The sequence below is a fragment of the Priapulus caudatus genome, unplaced genomic scaffold (assembly GCF_000485595.1).
Source record: "Priapulus caudatus unplaced genomic scaffold, Priapulus_caudatus-5.0.1 Scaffold1581, whole genome shotgun sequence".
Taxonomy (NCBI): Eukaryota; Metazoa; Priapulida; class Priapulimorpha; order Priapulimorphida; family Priapulidae; genus Priapulus; species Priapulus caudatus.
In genome coordinates, this window is record NW_014578642.1 from 24,571 (window position 1) to 37,441 (window position 12,871).

At 44.9% G+C, this 12,871-nt stretch overlaps 2 protein-coding genes and 1 long non-coding RNA gene across 3 annotated transcripts in view; 2 read left to right on the forward strand and 1 right to left on the reverse strand.

The window, feature by feature from the left end:
* LOC106817061 (glutamine-rich protein 2-like) overlaps positions 1-2,342 on the forward strand; it is a 14,647-nt gene extending 12,305 nt beyond the window's left edge. The window contains exons 17-18 of the mRNA XM_014821709.1: positions 793-1,051; positions 1,517-2,342. Coding sequence (XP_014677195.1) covers positions 793-1,051; positions 1,517-1,560 — 303 coding nt within the window. The 3' untranslated portion in view covers positions 1,561-2,342. The remainder of the gene's footprint in view (positions 1-792; positions 1,052-1,516) is intronic.
* Positions 2,343-2,758: 416 nt separating this feature from the next.
* Positions 2,759-9,702, reverse strand: LOC106817063 (thiosulfate sulfurtransferase/rhodanese-like domain-containing protein 1). Its single transcript, XM_014821710.1, has 4 exons — positions 9,665-9,702; positions 8,598-8,720; positions 8,027-8,189; positions 2,759-3,195 (listed from the first exon to the last, which is right to left on the reverse strand). The coding sequence occupies exons 1-4, from the start codon at positions 9,666-9,668 to the stop codon at positions 3,138-3,140; spliced, it is 348 nt and encodes a 115-aa protein (XP_014677196.1). The 5' UTR covers positions 9,669-9,702; the 3' UTR covers positions 2,759-3,137.
* A 1,886-nt stretch (positions 9,703-11,588) lies between these two features.
* The window catches only part of LOC106817064, a 2,330-nt gene continuing 1,047 nt past the window's right edge, over positions 11,589-12,871 (forward strand). The window contains exons 1-2 of the long non-coding RNA XR_001394989.1: positions 11,589-11,746; positions 12,610-12,711. This is a non-coding gene — a long non-coding RNA (uncharacterized LOC106817064). The remainder of the gene's footprint in view (positions 11,747-12,609; positions 12,712-12,871) is intronic.

Below are 12,871 nucleotides of genomic sequence, written 5' to 3' on the forward strand. Positions count from 1 at the left end.
TGGAGGAGGAGTGGGAGAAGGTGGTGGAGGAGGAGTGGGAGAAGGTGGTGGAGGAGGAGGGGGAGAAGGTGGAGGAGGAGGCGAAGGTGGAGGAGGAGGAAGTAGAGGAGGGCGCCTCTACCTCCTCCTCTCCTCCTCCTCCATCACATTCTCCCCTCCTCTTCCTCCTCCCTCAACCACCACCTGCACCTCCTCTACCTCCTCTACCTCTTCCTACTCCTCCTCCACTACCTTCTCTGTCGTCCTCTAACTCCTCTTCTAAATGTCCGGGGGGTAAATTTCCATGGCGTAAATGTCTGGGGCGTAATAGTCTGGGGGGTGATTGTCCGGGGGGTAATTGTCCGGGGGGTAAATGTCAATTGTCCGGGGGTTGATTGTCCGGGGGGTATTTGTCCTGATACCGTTTAATAAGGCTGAGAACTTGAATAGTGTGCAAATTGTATAGAATATACAGAAATATATCGACTTGCGAAAATGTCGCTGTTGCAACTCGCTTGTGGGCATGTAGGTGCTGTTGCTGCTGGTGGTGGTAGCACTACTACTTCTGCTTCTGTTGTTGCTACTGCTACTGTTACCCTTGCTGTTGTTACAGCTGCTCTTGCTGCTGCTATTGTTACTGGCATATCAACGTGTACCACAAACTTTTCTATTGCTCGAACAATTGCAGTTAGTAAGTACAGGCGCCCTTTAGACAGTTGCGAAGGAAGAGAACTAGCAATACAAAATGACAGCAATGGCAATACAAAATGACAGCAATGGCAATACAAAATCGCACGCTAATTGTTTTCACAGATATCGAGCGGTAAGGGGAAACAGGAGAGAAAGGCGGTGAGGCGCTGCCACAGTCATGAGCTATCCATGCGACCGGGAGCCCAACTCGATCCTAGAGCTTCCCCGGAGTCTTGCTTGGCACCGCCCGACTCGAACGAATCGAAACGATCCTACTCGCCTTCTCCCCCGCTCTCCGCCATTTCCGGCGCCGTCGTGCCTAGGGTATCCACTAGCGAGAAGGACATGCAGATTGCACTACGTGACAGTAACGAGTCATCAGGTAAGGCAACAGACGCGACGCGATTGCGTTAAGGCACGCCGTGCCACTGTCGGTTTTTTGTGCGCGCTCGATTTCTACAGTAGGGTTTAGCTTGGTTACGTGCTATTGTTGGCTTCAAAAGCATGTAGAGCTATCGACCTGTGTTAGTTGAGGGTACCATTGTAAAATTTGTGCACTGTGATTGCAGACTTTCAGTGCATATCGGTGTAGTTTATGTTTGGCATTATATTATTTCGTGATGCTAAGAGTTGTGTGCTGCGTGAATGTGGAGTTCTAAACATCCGAACTTTTGTTTGTTTGTTTTATTTGTTTTAACGGCTGGCTTAGTAAGTGGAAACATTTTTTTTCCTAATTTCTGATTAAAATACACTTGATTTTTTTCTAATGAACTAGTGAGCCATATGTGCAGAAACGTATATTATATTCATTGATTATTAACAGTCTAAACTGTATTTCATTGACCAGAAAATGAGACGAGTGCGAGTCCAAAGCCAGCAGATGAGACCTAACGTGTAACCTGCCACTGTCACTGAGAGACAAAATGTTGAACATGTGTTGGAACGAACCTATCACGTCTGATTGGGAAGAAAAAACTTGTTGTATTGTTATATGTATTGTATATATATTGTATTGTCAGAAATTTCCTCTTTATAGCTATTATAATACAGTAATTACATATATATTTTAAATGTTTAATTTTCGATAGCTATTTTTTTTTGTACTCGTAGATACTGTGCGATGATCTGTGTGATTATCTGTGCGGCAGCAGGCCGGTGTGAAACTTTGTTACTATATTGATGGGCAGTTGATACGTGTGCAGCGTGGTATATGTACTTGGACGACAATGAACTTGTTACGCTAGTCATATTATGCATAAATAGACAATTAGAATCGAAGCACCTCGCTATGAATCGAGTTTTTATTGTCACTGCCACTGAAAACAGACGGTATAGCACATGTACATCGTAATAATACGTCGTAAAGCTCTTTTGAAAATACGTAGTAATTATAGTAGTTTCTTATCACGTATTAAATCACTAGTTGTTTTAGCTCATTTCCAATCGTAGAGTTGTGCATGGTTGGTAGTACAAGCAAATTTTCGTACTCGTGGTTAAAAAATAAAGGTTATATATTGTATGTAGACATGTACAACCAAGTCAACGTTGGTCATCATCAAGCCATAATTATATACTAACGTCATGCTGCGTCGTGTGCTTTAACAACTTTTAAGATCAAAGATTTATAGTAAATCATTGTATGCAACAATAAAACTGCATTAAAGTGAATTCCACATTAATGATCTTGACGTTACTATATTCGCAGCGTTTACATGTTTTAATCAATATAGACAATAGAGTCACATGTAATGCTATTACTTTTTCATTTATCACAGTATTAGTTGTCTGGCTGTCTGGTCTGGACGGTTATATCAATAATTCATACCGACTCGCACTGAACACTGAAACAATGCCGCTTACATTAGAGGAAAAATATATAATATATATATATTATATCTAGGATTACCCTAGGCTACGATGTGAAAACCTATATAAAAATCGCTTTGTTGCCCTGTTTTTGTTTTTGCAAACAATTTTAATAATTAATTTAGCAGATTTCGCGAGCAGGAATCTAATAAAAGCTGAACATACAAAATATTTCCTCAATTACCTACACTACCTTGTTCCATGCTACAGTATTCCAACCACGGTATTTTTGTTATTTGGTCGTAAACAGCACAATCAAAAGTTTCAACGCGTGCAATTCACTCAACATCCAAATCCATTAGGCTCTACTATAAATTCTTTCTAGTCGTTTTAAGGCAGCAATCAGCACAAAAAACTGCACCGGTGCACAGGAAAGGGTTGCTATCGATTCGACTTCCCAATACCACTCCCCGAAAAATCTGTAAGAAAGTTTTACGGACACTTGGTGGCTGTATATATACGTGGAGCGTGAAGAAAGGTGGTGGGGAGGGAAGCCAGGTAAATAAAGCGAATTAGTGGATGCAGAGCGAGGGTTGGCGGGCATCTCTTCGTGCTTGTTTGTTTGACCAACCCGCTGTAAACACTGACCTACGGACTGCCTATTACGGCTTGTTGTTCTTGACCAGCCACTCTCTGATGCCACCGGGGTAATGCCGAGCTCTGTAAATAGTAATGTCGTCAGCGCTGTTATAATCCATAGTCAGTGTGGTGTGACAAATAAGAGCAAGAGGGTTTGGGCTGGGGCACAAGTTCAGAAGGTGCTGGCCTAAATAACACCTGTTCATTATTATTATTATTATTATTGATATTATTATTACCTCCGCCAAGGGGTTGGCAGGAGGTTATGTTTTCATCGGCGTGTGTTTGTGGGTTTGTAACACCGTTCTTTGTGTACAGCCTAGCTAACTCAAAAACTTATGGACAGATTGTCATAACATTTTCAGGATAGGTCAGAAATGGGCTAACTTAGAATTGATTAGATTTTGGTGGTGATCCGGATCCAATTAATTAATAAAATTTTCAGGATAAGTCAGAAATGGGGTAACTTAGAATTGATTACATTTTGGTGGTGATCCGGATCCAATTAATCTATTGACTAATTCCCAAAGTTAGTTAAAAAAATTTCCACCAGTGACAGCGAACTTCAGCCCTTGGCGGAGGTCTGCGCTGCTCCGAGTGCTCTAGTATTATTATATGATTAGTAAGTAGTAGTAGTAGTCAGTAGTATAGTATAGTAGTTAGTAGTAAGTAAGTAGTAGCTAGCCCCTCAGTAGCAGGGGCGGCGCCAGGGCTACTTCTTTAGGGGGGCGCAACCAGCGGGCAGTGTAGAGGATCACGCGAAAGCGGGGGGTCTCGGGATCTCCCGCCACGGATTTTTTTGAATTAGACCTCCCTCAGATGCCGTTTTCCATGCGCGAGTAGGGAAGGGTCCGGACCCCTCTGGACCCCCCTTACCCGCCCGCCTGAGAAACTGTCAGACCTGATTAACCCCAGTGTGCGCTGCACTGGGACGGGTGGGGTCCAGGGGGGTAGACTTCAATGATTCATCAAGCTGCTACGCCAAATAATTTCTCGTAAAATCCTTGTGTAGCGCAATCGACCGTTGCTTAGTTGCGATTCATCACCGACAGCTATTCTGAATAAATTTTTCGTACACCTTTCGCGTACCCGATCCAGACCGCAAGACGCCACGCGCCAGCGAGGGCCCGTTTTAGGTGCGATTATCAACGCTACAAATTTACGCGTAAACCTTTGCGTAACATTATACCACGAGCCTGACTCTACAGAAGAGGTGCCGGTAAACACCACTCGACAATTTGCACAGGGTGTTTCCAGCATACCGCAGCATGGCATTAATTTTTATTGAGAAAAACAGTTATAACAATTACACCTACAAACTAAAAATATAATAAATAATTAGCGCATAGCTCCGACCACAAACAGGCGGCGACCTTTTGACGCTTTTTTGTCGATAGCTTGGCACATCTGGTTTGTCGTTATACGAAGCCGAGTTCCGTAGTTCTAGCCGTGTATCGTGGCACGACGGACGGTACATGATCCCCGTGCGCACTTGTAGTGGCACACGCAACGCACCATTGTACGTGGCACACAAGCCGCCACGTGTACGTACACACGCACGCAGCCGCACGCCCGTGTACGACGCAAGCACGAGCACCGGCGCTCGACCGCCCACGTGTACGTGCACAACGACGCACGCAACGTGATATGTGCCGCCCACACACGCACGGCACAGCACGTGTACGTGCACACGCACCGCAGCGCAACCCCGCGTACGTGTCGCTGCTTTTCAATCGAGTGTTGAACACAATCATACAAACGAAAATGAGGAGGTGCTACGCTGCGTTGCATGAATCGCACCTACGAGCATTCTGCGTAACGTCCACTTCGTAGACTCTGTGTAACGCAACTACAGCCTTTGCGCGAAACGTTGAATGAATCCAGCCACAGGGGCCGCGCGCTTAGTGCCCCTGGCAGGGGTCCGGGGAAGCTCTCGAGAGTTTACGCTAATCAAGCCCTCAAATTGCTGACACAAAAATTGTGCAGCGGAACCAAGGAGCAACATAACCAACAGGAGATGAAACCCCGGGGGGGGGTGACTCACCCCCACATTATGGCTAGGTATATGGTCTGGTAATAGTGCCACTCGCGAACGTTAAAAATGGGGGGGGGGGGCTGCTAGAACATAAGCTCAGACCTGAAAATGGTATCTCTGGAACTGATCGTTTGTTGAATGTGGTAATGCTCTGGAACCGGCTATGTCGCGAAAATGGGGCGTCTCCGGATACTAGCTGGATTTCGTGTGAAATTCAATGCTATGAAACTAGACCATTCTAAAAGAGGGGGTCTCCGGAACTGTGGGGGAACAGTAGATTTGGCCTTTATAATCTATGTTTGTACGCACTCGAGCTGAACCAATAACTTGTTGTATTACTAGGTTAGAGGAGAGAAGAAACATGACCCGGAGAGAGATGACGCCGCGCACACCAACACACACACACACACACACACACATCAGGCTCCCGGCCCACCACACCACACACACGCGCAGCGGCGCGCGCGCAGCGTGCCCGCGCGTCGCGGCATACACACGACTAACTAAAAACTAGACAAGTAGGGCCACTCACGGCAGAAAGAATAGCTTCCGCCAGCGACCATGAACGCCATACGTCGCCAATACGACTCAACAAACACATCGCGACGAATAACCCACGCAATAACGCCAGCGGTACACTGTCGCTCGCGTCGGCTGCTTCAGTCAGACAGCCAAGCCCCGGCCCTGTGGCCCTGGCTACGCGTGCGCTGAACGATCGCGCTACCATAGTCGATCGCACCAGCACCCACACACACACACACACACACACACAACACACACACACACACAACACACACCCACACACACACACACACGCGTACGCGCGACAGTGCCACACACACACACACCGTCGGCACACAACACAACACACACACACACACACCCGCCAAATCCACACACAACACACGACACACACACACACACCACGCATGGCTAACGTGTGACACGAGACGCAAACAGAGCCCGATCCATAACCTCCGGCCGTCCACTTCGATGCGGAGTAAAAATCAAGATAGCATGTAAGAGCTATGTTATTAGAGGCGCAACGTGGGCGTATCTAGGGGAGGGCAAGGGGGCACGTAACCCGGGCGCCAATGTTCAAGGGGGCGCAAAAAAGGCAAGTACAAAAAAAGCGCAAAAAAGGCAACAGGAAAAAAAAAAACATCTGCCAACTAAATGAATATCTTAAATAATCAATCCTGTTATGTGTCACAAAGTGATTACGCCAGGGCGTGTACCAGGGGGGGTCCAGGGGGTCCGGATACCCCCCGCCTTGCTCGCGCAGAAACGCAATCTAAGGGGGTCTAACTTTCCAACAAAATTGTGGGGGAGGGCCCCCTCGCGTGCCTCAGCAAGTTTGGTTACGTTAGAAACTCCCCACCCCCCCTCTGTAACAAAACCGTACAACGCCCCCTGTCAAGCCTGGACCTGGGATAAGTACACGTCAGTTTTTAGAAGTATTGCATCGCTATCTGAGGAACAACCAAAAACTCAACATTCAAATTTTTTTCATTGGCTGTCAGCAAAGTTGGAAGCGCGCAATTTTGAGCAGCTTCCTTTTTTTTGCACTTTTCACTGCACTTTTCACTGCAATTTTAGCAATTTTAGCACTTTTTTAGCAATGTTAGCACTTTTTCCTAGATACGCCTCTGACCTTAGAGTCAGTCTGAACGTTGTAATTATAATTTTAAGTTGAACTACTTCACACCATCAAAGTGTGGCCACCTTTCGCGCCGGGAAACACATACATCGACAAATGGATGGTCCCAAACTTGGACTCCGCAGGAAAATAACACCTTGACATCAATTATCAAATTAAGCACAGGTTATTATATGGATTGCAATTTCGAACCACTCATGGTTAATTTCGATTTTTCGATGAAAAGTGGTCCCAGCTTGGTAGGCTAGCATCACTCATTATTTGGGCGATCCCCCATATTAATTTGCACAGGAATCTTCTCTTCTTTACCTTTTCTTGGCAAAATGATGGGGGGGGGGTGAACCCCGCACCCACCCCATCAATTGGCAAGACAGTTGCAAGATGTTTCTTGTTTCCTTCTTGCTTCTTTTCCTTTTTCTTTTTCTTTTCTTTTTCTTGTTTCTTTTTCTTTTTTCTTTTCTTTTTTCCTCGTTTTCTTCGCTTCTGTCTTTCTTTTTCCTGGGCAAATGATAGGAGGGGGCGACACCGCCGCCCCCCTTCCCCGCCGCTCCCCGCCCCTGCGCCCCTGCCCCTGTGGGGCCCGCCGCCGCTGGACGTAGTACGTAGTAGTAGCAGTAGCAGTACAGTAGGCAGATAGCAAGATAGCAGTGAGCAGAGGCAGTAGCAAGTAGCAGTAGGCAGTAGGCAGTAGAGTAGCAGTAGCAAGTAGCAGTAGCCAGTAAAGCAGTAGGCACGTAGGCAATAGCAGTAGACAGGTAAGCAAGTAGCAGTAGCAGGAAGCAGTAGCAGTAGCAGTAGCAGTAGCATAAAAGCAGTAGCAGTAGCACGTAGCAGTAAGAGTAGCAGTACAGGTAGCAGTAGCATAGCAGTAGGCCAAGATAGCAGTAGCAGTAGCAAGTAGCTAGTAAGCAGTAGCAGTAGCAGGCAGCAGAGCAGCAAAGCAGCAGCAGCAGCCCAGCAAGCAGCAGCAGCAGCAAGGCAGCAGCAGTCAGCAGCAGCAGCAGCAAGCAGCAGCAGCAGAGCAGGCAGCAGCAAGCAGCAGCAGGCAGCACAGCAGTAGGGCAGTAAGTACGTAAGTAGTAGTAGTAGTAGTATTGTTATTATTATTATTATTATTGTTATTACAAATAGATATTATATATAACCACATTATCTCAACATATAAAACGAAGTCGATGACGTTTTGGCAGTGAACTATGATAACGGAGGTTGCTTACTTAGAGTAACCACGCTGCTTCGCTGTAGCGAGAGCGCCTTTGCTCCTGTTACCAGCCTGGCAGGAGAAGACGACGTTCATGCTATCTGCCGGCGGCTTGTCGACGCCGTACGTGACCTTGAACAACGCTGGCGTCATGCTGAGAGCCTCTTCTAACTGTCCCACTGCGGGGCGGAAGCCAAGCAATTAGGAGTGCGTTGTCATGGGTTGTTATGATAATTACAGAGATGGTGATGTGTTACTGGAAACGCATTTAGGTTTTGTCAGCAACTGCTCCCAGGTATCGAGAATACAGAAAGCAGGGATCTTTAATTGTGAAATCACGGCCTTGAAATCAGGAAACAAGAAATCAGAAATCAGGTAATCGCGGATGGATAAAACAGGAATGACGAAATCAGGGATGATGAATGGGATGAGGAAATCATAAATCAAGGCATCCGGGATTCGGAAATCGGAGAACCGGAAATTAGCGGCCAGCAGATGCGTGCGTGCGCGCGCGCGCGTGTGTGTGCGTGCGTGCGTGTGGGTGTGTGTGCGTGCGTGCGTGCGTGTGTGTGCATGCACGTACGTACGTGGTATGTTGACAGCGGTCGGCATCGTGCCCGTGGCAGCACACTCCTCGGGGGAGCGCACATCAAACAGATGAAGCTCCTTCTTCTTAATACCGGCAATCAAATCATCATAGCTGATGACATCTATACAAGAACGAAATCACGTCAGGTTCGCGGGGGGGGCATATAGGTACGACCATGCTCCTTCTTCCCCTTACGGTAGTGTCAGTGTGGGTAGCTTATCGTAGAATTTCGCCACGTTCTGAATGTATCTAATTCGCATTGTGCGCACTCTTCGCTTCCTCTCTCCCATACGTTCCTCTCTCCCATAAGCCTCTCTCCCATACGTTCGTACGCACACACGCACGCACGCAAACGCAGCGCAACGCTGACCGCAACAAGTGGCCGTGCACACCATGCATGCCACTCTCCACACACACGCGCAGCGCGCACGCACACACCACACGCAAGCACCACGCAACACACACACACACGAACAACACAACACCGTGCACTTTCACGCGCGCGCGCACAACTGCCGACACATGCGCCACACACACACAGCCCTGCACTTTCACGCGCACGACACACACACACCACGCCACACACAACACAGCCACACACACACGGGCGAGCGCGCGCACTGCACGCGAACACACGCTTAGAGCTGGCAGCATACGCATGCGCATGCTATGTAGCGCCTCACGTTATACCTGGAGTAGACTAGTTACTGTGACGGCCGTTAGTTGTCATGGCACATCATGCTCTACGTAAAAACTATCGATTGCTAGATCAATATCCTGTATACTGACTGGAGTTCGTTTCGGGTGACACCCCATAGCGTATAAACGATGAGTATATATAATCAAGAGCTAATAATGCCTGTAATTATGTATAACACTTGTATAATGTATTACTAGCTCTTGATATGGTTAATCATCTATGTTTACAGGCTTGTGCGGTCCGAACCATATCTCCCGCGACATTAGCGACATGACGTTAAATAATTTACATCGTGTATTTGCACACGAACACACACACACACACAATGCAGGCGTGCGTGCGTGTGCAAGTTTTATGCTACTCACCCATATTGAGATTCAATTCGTCTCCCTTCTCTTCAGCGTTCAGATAAGATATACACGCACCTAAGAAAATGTAATGATTTTATTGCGTATGTTATACTATTGCTCGTACATTACGCACATAAGCTGTCAAATACAAGATTAGTTATAACCTACCACACACTTTGCAGGCATTCTTGTATTTAAAAGCATGTATTCACCTGCGTGCGTACCTTCGGGTTCGTATGTGTCTAAGTTAAGTATTCGTATAAGTGACTTTATGTCACGTATAACCCTTCAACACGACGGTCGTCACTGACACTGGCACTGTCATTGAACATTGATAAGCAATGATGTTCGTTAATCGAATATTCATAATTCGGGCACTCGAGTTGCAATAAATGCGTAATTAATTTTGAATACAATGTCGCTAAATTTAAGGCAACTATATAGATAACTGGGTTAATTGTTACTCAACCGTAAAGATTGGAAACGTACAGCTTACGTTTCGCCTTTACGTTACGTTTCTCAAAACAACTAATGATTATCAGTTTTGATATATCGATATTGCGAAAATGTCGTCTGACATATGCGGTATAGAATCGTAAACAATAGAGCTAGTCATTTTTTGACATCGCGGGCCACTTGGAAATGTTCAATGATAGTGCCAGTGTCAGTGACGACCGTCGTGTTGGAGGGTTATAAGTGACATAAAGTCCTTATACTTAACTTCGACACATACGAACCCGAACCACTAACCGCGCGAACCGCGCTTACGAAGCAAATTCCACATTTCTTCAAAGAATCCGAGCTCTGAGTTCGATGCAATGTATACTTACGAGCGAGATTCTGAAAGCAATTGCGTTCCTAACTCGGTGATCCCACGAACTGCGAAACGAAACAAATGACAATCAGCATCAAAGCACCTGCTGTTGCTATAGAGGACACAGTTGCTATGACCACGGTTAACTACGTTTACCCTGACAGTCCGAGACAAATTGACGCGAAAATTGATCCGGCTGCTTCATATATCAAGCTATGGAAGGAGCTAACGCCGCAGCCACGCGCATGTGCGTCTCCTCTATCACACGTCACCGTGATGAATACTAATGATAATAATAAATACCGTAAACAATACTTTTATCCACATCACTATAAATACTCTAGTATTGTATTATGTGTTTTTTTTTAGTATTGTATAGTATTATTTGTATTACTTGGAAATTAGAGTACCATTTTACATGTACTATTGCAGACATCAGATATTATCTCTATGAAAAAGATTGTATTCAAGCACATGTACTTGTATTTGGATTATATACAGTGAATTAATAATAATAATAATAATAATAATAATAATAATAATAATAATAAATGACAATAATAATAATTTCGGTATATAGCATCAAGAGTAGATAATAACACATGTGTTATTATCTACTCTTGATAGCATGTAATACCGCGGGAACAGTAGATTTAAACGTGTCTTACATCGCTTCCTTCGTCGCCTAGTCCATCTCTCCTCTTCCACAACCCCGCAATGTGAGACCATGCATCTATAGCATCCGCTATTATTATTATTATTATGCGAAGAACTCGTTAAACGTTTGTTTCTCACTCAGTGGTCGAGTTTTTGGAGTTTGTTTTGCGTACATAGCGAGACATAGCGCGTCTGCCCCCCCCCCCCCCCGCTCCACTGGACACTGCTGCCACCAAGCGAGAAAAATGTCGATGGCGCGGTAGGATACAATAACATTTCACTTCTTGTAAGCGGCTAAAGACTAAAATTGATCAGGACACAACTATATGCATTAGAGCAATGCAACCCTATTTTTATATGCGTTTCTAACGTGTGACTTTATGTGTAAATTATTTCAACGTATACTTTCATAAATTTTGGAATTTATTATACAGAAAATAGTTCATAAAGCGTAGGTTTAATTCGTGTGGCTGTCTGTGCGCCGTGTGCGGTTACCCTAACCTCAGTGCTTTCGGTATAGGAGTTGGCGCGGTTTCGAATTGTTGTGCTAGTGTTTCCTATTTAGGGAAACAAACAAGGTCTTATATTCGCTGGATCTGTTGGATAGCTAGCCAAGTAACGTAAGGGTAAGTCAAGCCACTTCGTGTGTCCACCCAATCTAGTACTTAAGTTATAGTAATACATGATCATGCATGGGTGCAGTACATGGCACCGTATTTCAAAATGTGTTTATACCAGTACTGTAGCAGTAATGCTTGTGTACTGTTGCTTATTATACTGTACTCCCGTATCCCTACACATGAATAATCGCACTGAAATAATCGCATACTCAGTAACTGGGCCTGCGATCGGATTGTGTGTGCTTGTGCATTTCTACTTTGTAAACTACTTTCTGTCAGAACCAACTAGATAGTAAAACAATGTAATTGAGAAAAATACAGAGTGCCTATTGCCACTATTCGATCGTACACGTTCGAGTTCTGAAACATTGTAAATTACAAATACAATGTAATAGTTTGTGTATATGCCACTGATCCTAGCTTATTGTTATTTATTATTATTTTTTATATATCATATAATTTTTACTCAAATTTAAACAAGTTAGAGGGTACCCCCCCATACCAAATCTAACCATTTAAATCAGTTTCTGTTTGCACTAGTTTTGATTCCTGCTCCATGTTAGTGTATATAACCTGTTACTAAATTTGACTGCGTAGCCACTTATATACACTTTATAGAGTTTATATTTATACTTGTACACTTTATACAGTGCATAGCCACATACACTTATATTGCAGACTAGATGACCGTATGGTCTTTTCGTCATCCCTTCGCTCTATTGTTTATTATTTGCTGTTATTTATTTTAAAATTCTTGTACTTACTAATATTGAAAGCAATAAATAAAACTGTTATATCTTATATCTTATATCTTATTGCAGTGAGATAGAATAATACCCTAACGTGTGAGTTGTGTGTGTGTGTTGCAGTCTGGTAGGTGTGCAGAGATGCTCAGATTCATCAAACGTGGTCACCACCACGAGAGCGAAGCTCGCCAGAAGCTGCAGAAAGAGCTGTTCGAGTTCAAGAAGGTAAATATAATGCAATGCTGCATGCAATACACAGATATACATGTACGTTTACACATGCACACACACACACACACACACACACACACACACACACACACACACACACACACACACACGTATGCATGCATGCACGCACACACGTACACACACAAACACACAC

Bases quoted from the DNA above. Each gene is read 5' to 3' on its own strand.
- LOC106817063 (XM_014821710.1), bottom strand. The intron at 8,190-8,597 runs GTACGTACGTGC...TCCGCCCCGCAG, and splicing joins GACCGCTGTCAACATACCAC to TGGGACAGTTAGAAGAGGCT. The intron at 3,196-8,026 runs GTAAGCAACCTC...TACTATTTACAG, and splicing joins AAGCAGCGTGGTTACTCTAA to AGCTCGGCATTACCCCGGTG.